The sequence below is a fragment of the Musa acuminata genome, chromosome BXJ3-8 (genome assembly GCF_036884655.1).
Source record: "Musa acuminata AAA Group cultivar baxijiao chromosome BXJ3-8, Cavendish_Baxijiao_AAA, whole genome shotgun sequence".
Taxonomy (NCBI): domain Eukaryota; kingdom Viridiplantae; phylum Streptophyta; class Magnoliopsida; order Zingiberales; family Musaceae; genus Musa; species Musa acuminata.
The window spans coordinates 4925229-4945032 of NC_088356.1; the positions used below are offsets into that span (position 1 = coordinate 4925229).

General features: G+C 40.6%; 3 protein-coding genes and 1 pseudogene across 7 annotated transcripts; 3 read left to right on the plus strand and 1 right to left on the minus strand.

The window, feature by feature from the left end:
- The first annotated feature begins 9 nt into the window (after positions 1-9).
- LOC135644401 (polyubiquitin-like) lies at positions 10-2386 on the plus strand (annotated as a pseudogene).
- Positions 2387-2782: 396 nt separating this feature from the next.
- LOC135644402 (probable tRNA-splicing endonuclease subunit Sen2) lies at positions 2783-3822 on the plus strand. The gene has a single exon (XM_065161939.1). It carries the CDS (start codon positions 2928-2930, stop codon positions 3672-3674), a length of 747 nt encoding a protein of 248 aa, XP_065018011.1. The 5' UTR covers positions 2783-2927; the 3' UTR covers positions 3675-3822.
- Positions 3823-8281: 4459 nt separating this feature from the next.
- Positions 8282-9209, plus strand: LOC135644657 (probable histone H2A.2). The gene is made up of 2 exons (XM_065162436.1): positions 8282-8555; positions 8832-9209. Exons 1-2 carry the CDS (start codon positions 8367-8369, stop codon positions 9051-9053), a joined length of 411 nt encoding a protein of 136 aa, XP_065018508.1. The 5' UTR covers positions 8282-8366; the 3' UTR covers positions 9054-9209.
- Positions 9210-9739: 530 nt separating this feature from the next.
- Positions 9740-19380, minus strand: LOC135582316 (formin-like protein 3). 5 transcript variants are annotated; one of them, XM_065162404.1, is made up of 9 exons: positions 19270-19380; positions 18877-19169; positions 16482-17091; positions 16312-16377; positions 15799-16240; positions 15519-15724; positions 14884-15119; positions 11860-12727; positions 9740-10292 (listed from the first exon to the last, which is right to left on the minus strand). In XM_065162404.1, exons 2-8 carry the CDS (start codon positions 19027-19029, stop codon positions 11876-11878), a joined length of 2565 nt encoding a protein of 854 aa, XP_065018476.1. In that variant the 5' UTR covers positions 19030-19169; positions 19270-19380; the 3' UTR covers positions 9740-10292; positions 11860-11875. The 5 variants fall into 5 exon arrangements, with proteins under 5 accessions (XP_065018476.1, XP_065018479.1, XP_065018475.1 ...); XM_065162407.1 differs by having other exon boundaries at positions 15799-16222; positions 18877-19308; XM_065162403.1 differs by having other exon boundaries at positions 18877-19308.
- Between the last annotated feature and the right edge of the window lie 424 nt (positions 19381-19804).

The window sequence follows — 19804 nt, forward strand, 5'->3', positions numbered from 1 at the left end:
TCGGTTCATCCGACCGCTATAAACAGAGCTCCTCTCCCCCCTTCGTTTTCGTGTGATTCCAACCCAATCCATCTCCTAAGAAAGCTTCAGCGTTTCCGCCTCGTAAGGTATTATCTCCTTCTCTGAGTGCATCTTCTCGATTAGATATCGTTGGATCTTTTTTCTATTTCGGATTTGAAGGCGGTTCTTGTTTATAGCCTCTCTCGGATCTGAATAGGGTTACGCGATGATCTTGTAGTGATCTTTGTTGCTGTTGGATCCACGTCTTGTTGCTCTAATTCGTGATCCATGGTGATTTTGTTTCAAAGATTTGAAGCCTTTCTCAGATATTTTTGAGCAGTATGTACTCGTCGATCTGGGTTGTTGCTCTGGCTTTTAGGGTTTTTGTTCACCGGCAACATCATATATTTCTAGGTTGTATGATCGTTTGTTTCGTTGGATAGGGTTTGATCTGCTAGAGAAGGTTGAATCTTGTTGTGTTTTACCATCTACTTTTCTATGTTGTAGTATCCATCTTGATCGGCAGAGAACGTTTGATCGGGGTGGATTTCCGGTTATCGTGCTTTGATCGTTCTTTAAGTTGCAAATGCCGTGTCGTCTCTCATGCAGATGCAGATCTTTGTGAAGACCCTCACCGGGAAGACCATAACCTTGGAGGTCGAAAGCTCTGACACCATCGACAATGTTAAGGCCAAGATCCAGGACAAGGAGGGCATCCCCCCGGACCAGCAAAGGCTCATCTTTGCAGGCAAGCAGCTCGAGGACGGCCGCACGCTCGCCGACTACAACATTCAGAAGGAGTCCACCCTCCACCTCGTCCTCCGGCTCCGCGGTGGCATGCAGATCTTCGTGAAGACTCTCACTGGGAAGACCATTACCTTGGAGGTCGAGAGCTCGGACACAATCGACAACGTCAAGGCCAAGATCCAGGACAAGGAGGGCATCCCGCCGGACCAGCAAAGGCTCATCTTTGCAGGCAAACAGCTCGAAGACGGCCGCACTCTTGCCGATTACAACATCCAGAAGGAGTCCACGCTCCATCTGGTGCTGAGGCTCAGGGGAGGGATGCAGATCTTTGTCAAAACTCTCACTGGGAAGACCATAACATTGGAGGTGGAGAGTTCAGACACCATCGACAACGTCAAGGCCAAGATTCAGGATAAGGAGGGCATCCCGCCGGACCAGCAAAGACTCATCTTCGCGGGCAAGCAGCTGGAGGACGGCCGCACTCTTGCTGATTACAACATCCAGAAGGAGTCGACGCTCCATCTGGTGCTGCGACTCAGGGGAGGGATGCAGATATTTGTCAAAACTCTCACCGGGAAGACGATCACACTGGAGGTGGAGAGCTCGGACACCATCGACAACGTCAAGGCTAAGATCCAGGACAAGGAGGGCATCCCGCCGGACCAGCAGAGGCTCATCTTCGCCGGGAAGCAGCTTGAGGACGGCCGCACTCTTGCTGATTACAACATCCAAAAGGAGTCGACGCTCCATCTGGTGCTGCGACTCAGGGGAGGGATGCAGATATTTGTGAAAACTCTCACCGGGAAGACGATCACACTGGAGGTGGAGAGCTCGGACACCATCGACAACGTCAAGGCTAAGATCCAGGACAAGGAGGGCATCCCGCCGGACCAGCAGAGGCTCATCTTCGCCGGGAAGCAGCTCGAGGACGGCCGCACTCTTGCTGATTACAACATCCAGAAGGAGTCGACGCTCCATCTGGTGCTGCGACTCAGGGGAGGGATGCAGATATTTGTGAAAACTCTCACCGGGAAGACGATCACACTGGAGGTGGAGAGCTCGGACACCATCGACAACGTCAAGGCCAAGATCCAGGACAAGGAGGGCATCCCGCCGGACCAGCAGAGGCTCATCTTCGCCGGGAAGCAGCTCGAGGACGGCCGCACTCTTGCTGATTACAACATCCAAAAGGAGTCGACGCTCCATCTGGTGCTGCGACTCAGGGGAGGGATGCAGATATTTGTGAAAACTCTCACCGGGAAGACGATCACACTGGAGGTGGAGAGCTCGGACACCATCGACAACGTCAAGGCCAAGATCCAGGACAAGGAGGGCATCCCGCCGGATCAGCAGAGGCTCATCTTCGCCGGGAAGCAGCTCGAGGACGGGCGCACCCTGGCGGACTACAACATACAGAAGGAATCCACCCTCCACCTGGTGCTCCGCCTCCGCGGCGGCCAGTGAACTCACCACCTTCCCTGCTGCCTTGGTTGTCGTCTTTAGTCGAGTCGAGTCGTGTCTGTGTTGCTGGACGGTGGCGTGAGTCACATGAGTCTCCATGTGGTCGTGTTTTGGTGTGATGCGAAAAGGCCTATGTGATGGTTAAGTCAATATATTTCTAGTTGGTAATAAGCTTTAACGACTGTGCAATGATTCTGAAATCGTTGTCTTTTATTATTCTCTTATATCAAAGTCCATACATAAATCATACTGAGGTTGTTCATCTCAAATTCCCATGCCGCAAATATGCGCCTCAATCGTCCGTCCAAATTAATAGACATTGGCAATGCGCACGCTGCGAGCGACACGACCAATGTGCCGCATAAGACGACATCACAGCCGTCGGCAGTGGCGAGGCCACCTAATCACCGTCCATTGCCGATCGGAGGGAGGGCTCGGGCCGTTAGGGTTCTTTGGGGAAACGCAAACCACCCTAACGGCCCCTTCTCTCTCTCAAACCCTTCGTTGGTTTCATCTCTTAACCCTACCGCTTTTGATTGACCTCCAAACGCCCCCTTCTCTCTCTCTCTCTCAAACCTTCGTAGGTTTCATCTCGTCTCGTCACCTTGTTCTTCAGATCGGAGCCGCGGATCGGTTGAAGACTACCCCTTGTCTCTTTGATCCCGACTTTCTCCAAGTCTTCTGCTTTCTGTTTCCGTGTTCCTTGGTCTTCCTCTGGCATGGAATTGACCGGACCAAGATGGAAGGGAAAGGGGTTTGCGGAGACAGCTCTTGCGAATCCCATGTCGGAAATTGTCTCTCGATTGCGAACCTCTTTAAGTCCATCGATGCCAAATGCGTTGCTTTCTGGTTGCATTGCTCTTCTCGAAGCCGAACCGGAGGCCGCTGACCTTCTCGAGCGAGCCTCGATCGGCAAAAACATCACCACCTTCGGACGGGACAAGCAGTGCTTCCAGTTGGGTCCGGAGGAGTCCTTCTACTTGTATCATGGTCTGACGTGCATCAGGATTTCGAGGGAGGACGGAACTGCCATGGCAGATGCAGAGCTGTGGAACCACTTCTGCTCTCAAAGGAAAGCGTTCCCCGAGCTCTACAAGGCGTACTCACATCTGAGATCGAAGAATTGGGTGGTGCGCTCGGGCACTCATTATGGCGCAGACTTCGTGGCTTACAGGCATCACCCTGCACTCGTTCACGCAGAGTACGCAGTGCTTGTTATACCAGAGAATGATGGCAAGGCTAGCAGTACTCGTTTGAGTGCATGGCCTGACCTTTGCTGCTCTCTACGTTTGAGTGGCTCTGTTGCAAAGACGCTGCTAATTCTCTATGTGAGCAGCTGCAGTAGGGATAGGAGTTCAGTGTGCAGCTCGGAGGAATTTAGTGTCGACGAGCGAATCATCCGAAGATGGATCCCAGAGAGGTCTCGAGAGGGCAAATGCTTGGCGGGAGATGATGAAGTTCAATGAAAGGATTCCGACTTTCTGATTATGTAGCTCCATTTGTGTTCTGTTGATGAAAATGATCCAGTGAATGAATGCAGACGAGTGGATAAGATATCTTGAGCTAGAATTTAGTATAGTTGTGGTTCAGACTGGATGAATGATGTTTTAATCCGGTTGGACTGTTTGCATGACGATCACCATGGTTTCTTTGGTTTTTTGTTTTCTATTTTGATTCTGAGTACGTCGGCCAAAGAGATGGATGGGCCACTTTTAATGTATCAAGAAGGTTGCTTTGGAAGTGGTTATTGAATTGTTCAAATTCTTACAGTCGATGGGTGGCCTCATCGCCACTAGCACTAGCACCTCTAAGTCTCCTGCCAGTGTGTGCTTTGGTTTGACTTGGGGGGAGATGGTGTTTCAGTGAATATGATTGAGTTGAGTTAGATTATTATATGAGGAGTTGGGCTCTCAAGAGCACTTGAACTGCAGCATGATAGTTGATGCAAGGTGCCTGTTTGACGATATGCCTGAAAGGGACATCATGTTGTGGATTACTAATATAGCCAGGCTTGTGGAAGCAATGAATAGCGATTTGATCTGTTCTTTTGATTTGGAGGGGAGGTATCAAATGCCAGTCCATGAATGTTGGCAACCATGGTTCGTAACTACTGGTTTGGGCTACATTTTCGCTGGTAAGCAGTTGAATTCATATGTTCTTAAGTTAGGATTTATGAGAATATCTGTCTCTTGTTTTCTTATTGACATGTAAATGCGTCAAAGGAGCAAAGTAGGTCTTTGATGAGATACATGAGAAGATGGTTGGAGGATGAAAACACCGTTATATTGGCGTATGCTCTTCACGGTCACAACGAGAAAGCTCTGGACATGTACTACGAGATGTGTGGTGTTAACATTCGGATGGACTTATTTTAAGAATTGTGCTAGATTCCGCTTATTGGACATGTGAAGCAAGGTCATGTAAGTACTATCCGCAATGGCTTTGTGTTTGATATGGTGGCAAACATTGCTCTGTTTGACTTATACTGTTAAGTGTGGCACGATGGAAGATGCTAGGAATCATTTTTAAGATGCCTCACAAGAATCTTTAATCTTGGAATTCTCTGATAGGCAGCTATGCCAACCATGGGATGGTAATTGAGTCTGTCAAGACTTTTGAGAGGATGTTGAAGGGATTGTCCCGGACAGTGTAATGATTCTTGCCATCTTATGTGTGTACTTTGGCTTATTACACAAGGGGAGGGAGACTTTGAGGTCATGATTCAAGATCCAAAGAATAGTCACGAGCAACACATCGTCCATGTATGATCAAGTTGTTTGGTTGAGGACTGTTGGATGAAGATTATGCTTTGATAAAGAATGCTGCTTTTAGCCACACTAGGAACATATGGATGGTTTTGCCGACCGATGGCTTATAGAGATCACAGGATCTTGGAGCTGGGGAAATTTGCAGCAGAACAGCTTTTGGTTTGGGACATGAAGAATTAAGCACTTGCACAGTACCTCTGAAAGATTAAGAGCTTACAGAGTGCTCACTTACACAGTACTTATGAAAGATTAAGTCCTTACAGAGTGCTTCTTCAAATATGCAATAGATCTGAGATGGTGGATGAGGTTTCCAAGGTTTCAGAATCTAGAAGAACTGAAGAAGGGTCATCGGACTTCTTCCAGCTTGCGTTTGGATTGAGATCGAGAAGTGGCTGCACAATTAAACCTCATCCGCAAAGTCTTGAAATTTATGAGAAACTAGATCCAATGATGGGTGAGATAGTGGAACTCGGTTATGTTACCGAGAAACTGGTGATTGCTTTTACTTCTCTGAAAATTGTCCAAAGCCATAGGAACTGCACTGATTGTCATATTGTGATTAAGCTGCTGACATCTATTATAAAATCGGAAGTTGTCGCAAAGAATGCAAGTTGATTTCACTATTTCAGACGTGGAAGTTGTTCATCTGGGATTATTGGTAATTGTACTTTCTCTGTCCCCGAAAACCGGTTTGATGCTAGGAATGTAGACAGTGCTAAAAGTAGGATTGAAGAAGTATCGCATGGATCGATGGTCGTATGTTAGCTTGTATGCCAACCAATTCATGTGCATGTTTGGTTTGGTCTCTTCTCTCCTTAGGACTGAGGTTATTGTTTGTTAGAAGTTCTAGTCTTGAATCATCTGATGAGGGGACATGCAAGTCTTGAGATATGTATATACGTGTATATATATATATATGTGTGTGTATATGTGTATACATATACATATGTATGTATATATGTATATACATTCTTGGCCTCCGGCATTTAGCTCCTCAATAGGTTAGGGGAAGTCTTTCCTCATTGGCAACTTTCAAAAAAACATCGACATTAAGCATCGAATAAAAGGTCATTTGGAAAACTTGTATTTATCTAACGAATTGTTGATTAGTGAATTGTTGCACAAAATAATGGGTCGAAAGTCTCTCTCGTGCATGATGTATTCGACTATGACATAAGTATGAAGGCTCTCAATGTAATTAAAGAATCTATTTATATTTATACGTGATTGTGTTCACCCAAGACAAACATCTAAAGCATTCAACAAAACCTAGACATCTTTATTTGTCCGTCTAAGATATGAGCAATGACATTGGCTTAGAACATAAGCATTAAAGCATCTTATGCTCCATAAATGGATGACATCTTCTCTTACGTGATGTATTCGTTTCACATATAAGTGGATGTTTAGTGACCAAAGCATTGCAATATGTTTGATCAAGACAAAGAAAAACATGTTTAGTGACGCATTCTAGTGAGAAATAACTTAGTATCACTCGCACATAAAAAATGATATAACTTGGATCCATGTAGCTAATGCATCCCGTTATAACAACAACAAATGAAACACGACTTAACAATGGAATAGAGAAACCTTTACCCCCAAAACAGAGGAGCAAATGACTAGATCAAGGTTTATAATTTTGGTTTGTATTGATCTACTTAGCAAAGCTCGGTATGATATATACCGACGCTTATCAACGATACGTGTAAAATGAGTCAAAAACTCTTCAAAAATATTTTAAAAATAAAAAATTAGAATAAACTTTTTTTTTAAGTTAGAAATAAATATAAATTTAGTATAATTTTAATAAAAATAATATAAATTAGGAAAAAATAATACCACGTATCTTTTTTAAATTTCGAGGAGTAACTTTGTGGCATGTACCGAATTATCTTTCCGTTAATATTAAATTATCTATTAAAAAATATTTAAAATTATTATATTATTTTTTATACAACTTAAACCTTAAGATTCAAATATATCAAATAATCAATCGATGGATATACCTAATTCTAGGGCAATTTTAGTTTTGATTTAAATTGATCATTTAAAATAGGATAATCTCAGTCGTAGTTCAAATTGATCATTCGAAATAAAATAATCTTAGTCCTTGATTTATAACAGTTAAAATTTGATTGTTATGAACCGACACATATCAGTAATGATCGGATTTCAACTTTATCGTTCGATACAAATCAATAACGATTGAATTTCTATTGTTATTACTTGCCACAAACATTGTATCACTCTATATGAGGTTAAGACATCAGAGAGCGATCTGTATACCATTATCCTCTTAAACTAATACATACGACTCTGTACAGAATGATACGCGTTAACAATGTAAACCTTAGATATGATATTATTTTTAAATAATAAATACTTAATAATCAAAGGTCAATTAGTTCAAGATTTACCAATAGCATCGATTAGGCATGCAAATAAAGTGCCAATGAACATGCCATATCATCATGACTTATAAAAGAAAATATTTCCTCATATAGCTTTAGTATTTTGATGATCATTACATAAACTAATTTATTACATAAAACATTTTTTTCAAGCATAATTTTATTTTAAATTTATTAAATTTATTTGAACACTCAATTTCTTATCGAACTTATTTTCTCCTAATAAATCGAAATAGACTTGATCGTCGGATAGATTCACCTTTGATACAATATTTTATAAGAATAAACTGAAAATGATATATATGATACATACATTTTATCCTCTTAAAGAAAATTATTGCTTAATAAATTAAATTTTTTTTTTCAGATGCAATGATAATAAAATTACGAACCAACTCGGATCAATTTCGTCAACAATCAAAATTGATCGTAACCATAATTTTTATTCTTTTTATATTTTTGATTCATCATAATCGTATCATATCATGTTCCTCAATGCTAAATTGGTGCCTAAAATTAAGAAGTGAAAATTAAGATTTAAAATCGTCATATTTTTTAGGTTGACAACACTAAAACAGGCAACCCAAAAAACAAATCATCATAACGGTTTGTCATATCGGTGACCGGTATCAACAATCCGTTACGTCTTAATGAACAGAGGTTGTGTCGTACGCGTTATTGTAATGTTGCCTTTTCCGAGAGGGATTGGAATCATTAGATTTAGGATGACATGTCCAAATCACCTGTACGAATGTCGGAGGATCCAGCCGTCAAAGTCAGTCCATCCGATGGCTGAGAACGGCGATCCGTGTGCTCCCATCTCATTGGTCAGATCCCCTTCTCTCTCGACGTTATAAAAACGAAGCGAAGACGGCCTCTTAACTCTATAACTGCGAGAGAGGTATCGAACGCCGAGGCCGTAGCCGGAGTTCTTCTCGCCGTCCGATTCCCAAACCGGAGTAGCGGTGTCGTCGCCATGGCGGGAAGAGGGAAGGCGATCGGCTCCGCCGCAGCGAAAAAGTCCGTGTCGAGGAGCAGCAAGGCGGGGCTTCAGTTCCCTGTCGGTAGGATCGCCCGCTTCCTCAAGGCCGGCAAGTACGCTGAGCGCGTCGGCGCTGGCGCCCCCGTCTACCTCGCAGCCGTCCTCGAGTACCTCGCCGCCGAGGTACGGTCCTTTTCCCCTCCTTTCCTCCGCTCTTTTTCTTCCATCCCGATGGCCCTCTCCTTCGATTTTGGGGATTTTCTTGATTCGTGAACGAAACCCGCGATTTCTGGCCCTTTAGACTAAATTTAGGTTTCTGCTTCTTCAATCTGTATGAGATTTCGGATTTTGGGATGGTTGGGGGTCTCCTGTTCGCATCAAGAATCGATCTTGGGACGGTTCTTCGGACTCTGATCTAAGTTTTGGATCCGATGAACCTTTATGTGTTGACGTGGATAGGTTTTGGAGCTCGCTGGGAACGCGGCGAGGGACAACAAGAAGACCAGGATCGTCCCCAGGCACATCCAGCTCGCGGTGAGGAACGACGAGGAGCTGTCCAAGCTACTGGGGGAGGTCACCATTGCGAGCGGCGGTGTGATGCCCAACATCCACAACCTCCTCCTCCCCAAGAAGGCCGGCTCTGGCTCCTCCAAGGCTGCAACTGGAGACGATGACAACTGATAGCTCAGACCTTTCCCCCTCCCCCTCTTTGGAGATTAGCGTGCATAGGTTGTGAACTCTTTTAGATCCCAATGTGTGATTTTTTTGGCCTACCTTTAGATTTGTCTCACTTAAAGTTGCTGAAATCAAGTAATGACAAAGTGGGATTTGAAGTCATTCTCTGTGTGTTCTGCCACTGTTTGCTGCATCTCCTGTGTTCTTGGCTTTGCAATGCAACCAAGCAAGTCAATGTCAGAACTGGTTGTGATGTGTTAGCTAAGCTGTAGTCTCTCAAGGACAGGATTATTTGATGTAAAGATTGATTGTTTGGGGAAATTGGACACTGTTGTGACACCCTAATTTTGGCAGAACTACAGCTCTGACAAAATTGACTTTTGCTATATATATATATTAGAATTGACTTGTATTGGATATGATGAGAGGCATGATAAATTAATTATCTCATTGGATTAGTACTGTGACAATATGTAACAGCATGCATTATATATGACCTTCAATAAAATAGACTATAATATTCCTTTTCTTAGAAATATAGCACCTGGGAAAATAAAGGGGAATCAAAGATTATTATGCATGATCTGTACAACCAAATGATGTGCATCTACTTGTCCCCTTTCTCAGATAAATAGATGACAACATTGCTTTTCTCAGAAAGACAATACCTGGGGAATTATTATGCATGATCATTGAATCACAGATGAAAACAGGCACAATTATTTAGAAAGTATTGATGATACACAGTAAAGATGTGTGGCTAGTGTTGGTGTCCCAAACAAAGAGTAGCTTACTACAGCACTTTTCCTTGCAGACCACCAACTAATAGGGTTATCCTTGCAGGGAAGTCTAAAACCAGGACCACAATTACCTATTTGTCTTCTTCATATGCCCAACATATCTTACAGAAACAGAGTACAAATATTCCCATACCTTTCCTGGTTAGACCAGAATTTTTCATCACAGCTTTGAGTTGTATATATATCCTTCATGTCATGGTGCTTTGATTGCTCCCCACTTATCTAGCCCAGTGCTTGTTGTCCTTTAAACCTTTCTTTGATTCCTGCTCTTCTCCATGATCTCATGAGTTGCTTGGTCTTGTATAATCTAAATAGCATGACTACAGAAGCATATGCCTAGGAATCCCAAGTTGCTGAGTACATGATAAACTTCAGATCCACCCGAATAAAGATGCAACTCAAGATGACAAACACTCCTTAGAGGAATCTTGAAGCCAGGAATATCCTAGAGACAATTCAAAATTCTGATAGGATATAAGAGGGATCTGGAGAAGCAAAACTTGAAAGGTAAAAATAGCAATATATTAAGCTCAATGCACCAGCAACATTTTAAGCTCATGGTACATCTGTCACATAAATTTTTGTACTATGAATAACAAAGCTTTGATGAGACCCCAGTCAGCATTATGGATAACATAGGTGATTCAGTGTTCCATTCTGTAGGAGAGAAAGATGAAATGATCTCCTATGCTTAGTGTTTTGGCAAATAAAATGAGAGGTTTTACTGCATTCCTACATAATCAAAATGCAGCAATTTAAGGTAGATTTATGTTGAAAATGTTGGGAAAATAGACTAAGATGAATGTGATATCATGAAAAATGATGAGATAAAAGTGTGAGGTTAACCTACAGCAGAGAACAAGCAAAAGGTAAGGGGTTCCATAAAAATTAAGCGAGAAGTAATGAGAGGACCTTGAAGGGATCACAATAGTTGAGGACGGCAGAGATGAAGATCGATCACAATCCAATTTGAGCTCCCACGGAAGATAATATGGACTTACCTCAGAGTAATGAACAAGAGGAATTAACAATCTAGATCATGTTCAGAACATTTGTGAAGCCACCAGCCGAACAAGATTGCAACATTGAGTTAGGGTTTATCTATGAAAGGTTGGTTGCAGGCTTGGTCGTTGATTTGTGATACGTTTACTTTACAGACATATCATATGGTATTTAGCACTTTTCTGACATTTACTTATCAATGCCAAATGATACTATACCTTCTTGTTTGACCAAACTGTTTAAGGGAAACTAATAGTCAACAATAATGATAAACTAAAGACAGAAAAAAGAGTTATGAATACTATATTTTAAAACTGTACCCTAAATGTAGCAACGGGGTCAAGGGAAACTGTGTTTGTCAACTCTCTCGACAGATGGTTGAGCAAACTTGAGATAGAAGTCATGTTTTTGCAACATGATGGTAAATTGCCTGTTCAATGTGGAGAAACAAACCATACATGCTACTCAATCAAACAAATGTAGGATGTTTTAATGGGAAGCTTTTCATATTTAATACAAAATGCAGTTTGATATCATACCAAATCTGTGAATAGTCTTGACTTAGTAATCGATTTTGAAGAATTACTTTGTCGCTAAATGCCAAAATACTTACAGAATCAATACTTCAAGCAAACATTGGTTACAAAGTCGTATTAGTTAGATCACATGAGTATTCCATCTCTAATTGTATGCCCTGTTGACACACAGCTATTATCTTCTTAAGATTAAAATCTTGGGAAGTTACTAAGGTTCCTTGTAACTTTATAATAATCAGTGTAGGTAACTGGATTATTGGTACTGTGTGGTTTTCTCATGACCATTACAGTATCAAAACAAAAGTTTTATAATTGTCTATATGTGCAGAAGGCTTTTCCTAATAGATTGTTACATATTGGAAAAATGGCACTAATATTTTGAAGTAGTTTCCTATCAACAGTACAAGTAACTGTTTATTATTACCAACGTAATTCAATTCAAAGCTTTTCCATCAGTATGAGATCAATTGTTACCTCGTCTAACCAAAATTTAGGGTCCCTCTTCATCCGAACTGGAACTATCCACCCGTTGATCCACGATTGCAGGAAATAATAGCTGCCGAGGATCAGGAATAGGAGCTGCCCTTGGACTGCCCTTAACTTTTGGTGTCTTTGAAACTTTATTTGGTGACTCCCTTATTTCTTTGCATGCCTTATCTAACATGCCAAGAAAATCTCGCACAATGACAAATAACCGCAAGCCTTCTTCTTTCCCTGTATTCCCCTGAAAATAATCTGTGGTGTTCTGCACCAAGGATCTTATTCTTCGTTCTTCTTCCAACAAGAAATTTATGGCAACCTCAGCATTCTCCACGAAGCACTGCAGTGAATGGTGAAACCCACTATTCTCTTCCAGACTTTTCATGTCAGTGTTCAGGAACTCCTTATTCTCCATTAGTCTGTGCCCAAAGCTTGCCACTGCACTTGTTATGGCATCAGCATCCAATCCTGCTGCCTTCTTGACATTCTGAAGCTCACTGCTCAGACAAGAAACAACCTTAAGGCCAATGTCATGGTAATCTTCTCCAGATTCTCTAGGAGAATGTTCACCAAAATCATCAGAGTTAAGACTGTAATTTGTGAGGCAGGACATGTTTCCACTTTGTCTTGCCAAACGTACAGCACGTACACCTTCAGAGCGAATGATCTCTTGAACAACAAAATGCAACAGAGTGGTCTTCCCATCGGCACCCTTAACATCTGACAACTTTAAGAGCGTGTCAAGCTTGAAAGCTTGAGCACCTCCACGGTAGGTTCCATCATTCATGCGGTTGCCAGTTTTAAGAACAGCTTCTAATAGCTTCAAGAACAAACGATTGCTTCTGAGCTCTGTGCAAGCTACCTATTATAAAAGAATACCTATGGTTTATTTCTACCAGAAAATTATGATATTAGAAACAAAATGATTATTAGTAACTGTAGTCTTCATTATCTATGAAATTGACTAAAGCACAAAGATAACAAGATGCTAATTCATCTAGCAGAGAGTATCAAAGGAAACATACACAATGAATATTAGAGAAGCGAACTCTACTACTCCTCTCTGAGATATTGACACTAACATACATGGCATTATCAAGTAACAACAATTCAACTAAAGTACGTGAACTGATTAATAAGCATGAAATGCACAAGGCTAACTTGTAATTTGATTGTAGCATTGAAGAATGAATTTCATCATAGCTTTGTTGTGCTCATCATATATAAGGTAATCATTGCATAATCTTTAGCTAAACATCTTAACATATTTATAATAAAAGCAGCATTTCTGAATCATCAATTTGTTGTCTCGTTAAAGAGAACGCAATGAGACACTTCAGTGCCAAATGGAATTTTGCTGCTGGATGATAGGGGCAGATGTTTATGCATAGCTAAGATTATCGACTGCATGGATGTTGGGTTTGTAGATGCACTGCATAACACATGAAAGATTGGCCATAGTAGGCGAAGCCTCCCAATATTACTTTCCATACATCTTGGCTCTATGCAAATTAGTATCTGCACCATTTTTCATGCATACAAATTGACAAACATAACTGTTATCTTGCTACTCAATTGAAGTCATGGATATGAGATACAAAGAAAATGCATATAAAGGTTGCATGTCAATAATAGAAAATGGAACTTTTGATTAGTGCTTTTGGTATGATGACATTTTGATTAAAAGTTGGTATGCACTTGGCTATCTGCAAGTCACTCACATGTGTTCACTACTATATGAAAGACGTTGTTCTTGAATTTCACAAGGAAGATGTTCTGTAATCTTGCATTGTGATTGAGAATTGTTTCTTTCTTTACCTTTTTCTAAAAAATTATATTATCGCAGGTATAAATGCCTAGTAATAGGAAAATTGCTATTTATGTACTTAAGGCTTTAACCCATGTCACTTAATCTGAAACTGCACTCGTTGCAAAATGAATCAGATTAGGTTTGAAGTTCGAATTATTCAAATCTAGACCAGCTGTGGATTCAAATCTGAAGCTGATTTAGAAATGAGTACAAATGGATTGTACTTGTTAACTTATTTATATCGAAGGTTAGCTGAATGATTTAAGGATGTAGTGTAATTTACTTGTTTCCAAATGACAAGATCATAATTAATGAGCCCTCATTTGTCTTTTGCGCAGCCTTTTTCACATGAATCTTGAACTGTTGGACTCCTGGTAAAAAGCTGATCATTTCTTTTACTGAAACAGCCTTATCCTACACATTTAGGGAATAAGTCAGTTAATGATCAAGTTGGTTAACAATGGTTAACATCATGGGGATGCAACCATTGATACCCATTACTCATGACCATAAAACAATTTTTATTCTCTACAGTTCTCTTGCATAATGAACATGGACATTCTGGGGTTTAACCAAGCAGTCTTAACAGCCTGATAAGTGAATAACATAAGAGAATATGATTATTATGAAAAAGATTCTAATTTTTTAGTTCCATGTGCAACAGTAAACTGATCTTTTTCGTGTTAATATGGCACTTACTTTTGTCATACTTATTTGTATATGCTGATAGTTGGATTCATGATTGCACTCAAGCATCTCTTATTAGGTTGATTGAAGTGCATAATAAATATTAATGGTATTTCCAAAATTGAATAGAAAAAACTATTATTTAATCAGGAAGTATCCATGCTAGTCATGTACTTACTTTTGTCATATTATTGGATTCATGATTGCATTTAAACATCTGTTATTAGATTAATTGAATTGATAAAAGTACCAATGGTATTTACTATTTTTTGAATATATTTAGCAAAAAATATATTACTTATTTTGGAAGTGTTGATATATGTCTTACATGACTTAAGTTAAAACATGACATGCATAAACACCAAGGAAGTAGCATTAATAGTTTGGGTGCCTAATTTGAGGCCAAGCAATCTTTAGGAAGGACAAGCCTCAGCTTAAACCTGCTATCTAGATTATGCTCATGAAATAGGTTCCAAACATGCATCAATAGCATTCAAGTTGTCTGAGATTTTAAGACTTGCCTCCAGAGTTTCAAATGATTCCTTTATGCTTGAGACATCCTCACGTAGCGTAGACATGAATAGCAGAACATCCATCCTTTTGTAGGCAAGAGGAATATGAACTAAGTCCTTCAGGAATTGTTCTGCTGGTCCCAGTAATGACAAATCACCATCATACAGCCGAAGCTTCAACTCTTCATCTGTTGTTGGTTGCATTCTCAACAATGTTTGCAGAAGAGCGGTAGGAAGCTCATTTGCTGTTATGAAGAAGATAAACCGAAAAAGTCTCAGTGCATTAAAATTGATTTATAATGGAGAAGTTTTGTGCAATCAAAGAAAATTGCCAGTGATGGTTGTTAAAGAGCTCTCCAAGGTGCTTGAAAGTTTAACACAAAGCACAAATAAAAAACAGGAAAACCGGAATTTTATGTTTGTGCAGGAAGGAAAACAAAACCTCTAATAATCAATATAATGGATAAGCAGCTCCACTGACTACCGAGTAATAAATACATGAAAATCAAACATAAGAAGGGAAAAAACAAAAGCAGACCCATGGCTGGCAGCTGCTATAATCTACTTTACTCCTATTCTCATCCGATACAGAAAATATGGCATCACATGATCTCCGTTCTGCTAAGTACAAGATAAAAACGTACCTTCCATGAGTGCATCATGGACTTCTTGTTTTTTGACACCCAAAGCCTTTAATGATATTGCCAAATTCTGTGACTTCTTTGGATCAAGAAGCTGAATATACTGAGTAGATGTTTCACCAGGGGGGGATTCCTTCTTCCCTTTGCCATTGTTCTTACCACCAGCAGAACTGTAGCTAAATAGTGTTTCTATCATATCTTCATCAAACCTGTAATGATGTCATTACATCATCATCAAAGTGTGGTTTTATACTGACAACAACAGTAAGAAGTAATGACTTACTGAAAAGATCCTGATCTAATCTGATGCCAGACATTGGACTGATCCGGGTTTGCAAGAACTTTATCCCAAAAGAATGGCTTCAGCTTTGTCTTAGGAGCAGTGTCATCGCCATCTCCATCGAGGCTTCCTAAATGATTGGGTCCAAGATTTGATGGTTGTGTAGTTCTTGAACTTCCTTGAGATGGATGAGTAGCTTTTGGTGGTGGTGGAGGAGGCCGAGCACCAATCTTTCGGTTTGGTAATGGTGGTCGTGGAGCAGATGGTGGAGGGATAGCAGGTGGAGGAGGGACAGCAGCAGGTGGTGGAGGTGGGACAACAGGAGATTGTGCAGGAAGGTTAATAGTTGAAAGAGTAGACCCCCCAGGAGGATGAGGAAGATGTGCCTTCGGTTCAGAAGCACCTTTGAGACCAAAAGATGGAACAGCTGGAGTACAGTGATATCCTGATAGTATGTTAGATTGTGATGCACCATCTGAGTTTACATCCAAAGAGAAAAATGGCAATTTTTGTTACCTGAAAAATCTCCATGTTTATCGTTATGATTTGAAACCACTGGTCCAAATGATTTTATTGGTGAGCCTAAAATTAAGAAAAGAAGAAAAAAATAAGAAAAGAAGAAAACCATCAAATGAAGCAATCTGTCTAATTAATTATGTTCACAATAAAATAAAACAACCACATACCAGCCAAGTCATGTAAGCCTACATGCAAGAGGGCCCCTTCATCCCTTTCCTTTATGGAGGAGTTATTTTGTCTACAGCATTTCTGATAACAACAGAATACACATGCAAGAAGAAGAGTTGTCCCAGCTGAAGATATCAGCACAGCAATAATAATTAATTTAATCTTGTTTTTTTGCTCCTCCTCGTGTAAAAATGAAGCAACACCTGGATTTGTTTTGGATGGTTCTGATGGAGAAATGTTAGTGGGCAAAACTGATATCTGCTGATTGGGAGGTGGAGAGCTTGCAGGTGCAAGATCATAAGATGGTGATCGAGTTGGAGTGGGTGTTTGCTGTTCAACCCTTGTATTAGGTGACAAAGCTGAAGCAGGAGAAGGTCCTGAAGCTGGAGACATGGCAGGTGCAGTATTTTGAGGCATATCTGCTAAATGTCTTCTTAGAACAGGATGGCAACTATGTATCAATTCCAAACACTCAAAATACATATTTTCCAGTCTATAATATTCACCAGAAATATCAAAGTGGAATCCTTTCCTAACAAGACATTTGATAACTTCATGTTTTATGTCAGGGGGTAGAGATATCATGACTTCAGAAACACACATGGAACCCTGCACAACAGAAAATCAACTTATTGTATGATTATCAACTGCAGGCTGCAATGTAACAACTTACAAAGGCCTTTAGCATTGCACATCTTTAACTCTTTTATATCTAGGCAATGAGAATATACAAAATTCAAGGGTAACAAATATAGAATTAAGAGCCTCAATGATATTAGTCAGAAATCAGATGAACCATGTAAGGATTTCTAGACCATGTACTAACCAATTTCATAAAATACATCACCAAAGTGAGGTTAATCATGCTTAAAGCCTTCATAGGAGAAAGAGTGATTACTTTAGCTGTAAGGAAGAGATACCATGTATAACAAAAGTCATGAAGATTGTAATTAGCTGTTAGGGTACGCCAGCTAGTCCTGCTTCTCTAATTCGAGTAAGAGAGTTGCCTTCCAAAGAGCAAAAGGAAAAAAAGATGATTATTGATGGAAAAATAGAGCATAATGTCCAAAATTTACTGTTGAGAACATTCATGGCCTATCTATAGGCTAACTAGTTTTGTACATATTCTTCTGTGAGGAGTCAAAGAAACAATTAAAAAATTAGCTACTACTGGTTGTCAGTTAAAACGGGAAGTCTGTTTGGCCTACTTCTGCTCAAGGATGATACTCTCCTTCCAAGGATAAACATCATGAGACTATTTCCATACAAGAAAAACGGTCGCGAAGCTTGAGAGGTCCAGCTTGTTGTGGTTTCTGCCGTTGGACCTTGTGCAGCGGAAATTGGCCCATACGGCCTTCATTGGTGTCAATCTAGGCATACTGTCAAGGAAACCTAGGAACACAAGAAGCAGAATATAAATCAAGAAGGAGAAAAAAATGGTTGTAAGGTAAAATGCTGGAAATTTGGCAGTGGCTGATCGTTCACTGGTGGCCTACTAGACAATATAACTACAAGTATAACAAAGAAGTTATCTTTTTCATCAATACAGACTTGGCTTGGCAGACTATAGAAGACGATCAGACAAATTAATCTAGCTATGAGCATCTCACTATCTTTTTGCACCTTTGTTATTGAAAGAAGAGAACAAGAAAATTGGAGCCTCGATGGTAAAAGTTCATTTGAGGATGATCTTTAGGATTGCCAAAGAATTTTCAACCTCTTCCTAGGTCAATGGATCACCCATGGGAGCAGTGCAATTTTTTTTTAAAAATTTTTTGCCTGTCTTACAATGAAGTCAAACTCACTTGTTATAGGATCAAGCAAGAAGACTGTTTCCATAAAAAGAACCCTAGTTACATAGGTCACAGAGGAGCACGCGAACTGTGATGCCAAGGCCTAATTACTTAGATGATAAAGGTCAATAATCAGTTTGCAATTGGGTAAGGAGGAAAGACGAATGAGCTCCACTGGATTCATTACTAAAGCAGATAATCTTGAACAAAAAACAAGGAAGCACTGATGACTAACGAAGAAACCTCATGGACTTTGGTCTTAGTTGTGCCTTTTTATGTGTTGCATTAGAGCAGAACAGGATCGCAGTCATCGATCATCAAACCAGCTCCTTCCTCCCCAGCGCCAAGAAATATATATCACATGCATGGAACTTAGATGCATGTGTCTCATCAGCTGTACATCACCACAACTAGGTTTGCACTATCAATATCGACCATAACTTGCAGGACAAATTAGCACTAGCGAAACTACGAACAATTAGTTTCAATTCACTAAAAGTTCACTACAAGAATTACAACAGTAGTCACTATCAAAAAGATGAATGATGTACAGAAGCGAGAGAGATCACACACAAGAATTTAAAGAACAAGAATGCCATACCGTGTCTTCGTGCAACATAGGACCCATCAACTTAGAATCTCCCCATCCCAACAGCAATCTCTTTATCCCCAGCCTCCCTACCGATCCTTTCATCACCAGAACACACAACAAACTAAAAGAAGCAATGAAAACCCCGATAATTTTCGCATCCATCGTTTCTTGGATCAATATTCCACCCGCGGTCGATCCTTTTCATCGCATCGGCAGCTCAACCTCCGCATCAAATCAGCTCCCAACACAACACAAGCCATATCCCCATCAGAAACCACATTCAATCTTTGTCAATCGCCAAACTTGAGGCAAGAAACAGAGGAATTATTCTCGGGGTCACCGAAAGAACTCCGAAAAAAAAAACGAAAAAAAAGGAATTCAAGATTTTATTGTGCTTCCGACCTCGGATCGGTGCAACCAAGCAGAAGGGTAAGAATGCTGGCCGCGTGATCACGGGGTGGAAACATAGGGTTTGCTCGTTGGAGAGAGGCGACGAGGACGAGCAGAGGCCGAGGACGGCACGATTAGGGGATTTGTTTATATATTAGTTTAAATCTCCGATGCCGGCATTGGAAAGAGGGAACGAACGACGATACAACAAACAGACGTGCGGAAGTGATCGAATCCGATCGGCTGCAAGTTTGTTAGAGAACATGCTCCTTCCAGTAGCCTTGTTTGACGAAGATTTTGCACACTGTTGAATCGGGTGATATAGATGCCGCGTCGTGGATCGTATTGCAAACTCTTGTTTGCAATGTGGGTTGCGTGAGAGAGTGAGGTTGTTCTAATAAGGTACTTAATCGGGGAAATCGGATTGGGCCTTGTTTTATCATGAATAATTAATTATATGTAACACCGCAAGACATACCCTTCCTCTCACAGCAGTTTAGTTTATGGTTCCCAATGTCTAATTTTGGGATAAACCTCAAATCTTACT

Coding starts and splice junctions, on each gene's coding strand:
- LOC135644402 (XM_065161939.1), top strand. CDS start 2,928: ATGGAATTGACCGGACCAAGATGGAAGGGAAAGGGGTTTGCGGAGACA.
- LOC135644657 (XM_065162436.1), top strand. CDS start 8,367: ATGGCGGGAAGAGGGAAGGCGATCGGCTCCGCCGCAGCGAAAAAGTCC. Junction 8,556..8,831: donor TCGAGTACCTCGCCGCCGAG/GTACGGTCCTTT, acceptor TGACGTGGATAG/GTTTTGGAGCTCGCTGGGAA.
- LOC135582316 (XM_065162404.1), bottom strand. CDS start 19,029: ATGGATGCGAAAATTATCGGGGTTTTCATTGCTTCTTTTAGTTTGTTG. Junction 16,378..16,481: donor AGGCTTACATGACTTGGCTG/GTATGTGGTTGT, acceptor TCTTAATTTTAG/GCTCACCAATAAAATCATTT. Junction 12,728..14,883: donor AATCATTTGAAACTCTGGAG/GCAAGTCTTAAA, acceptor CTTTTATAATAG/GTAGCTTGCACAGAGCTCAG.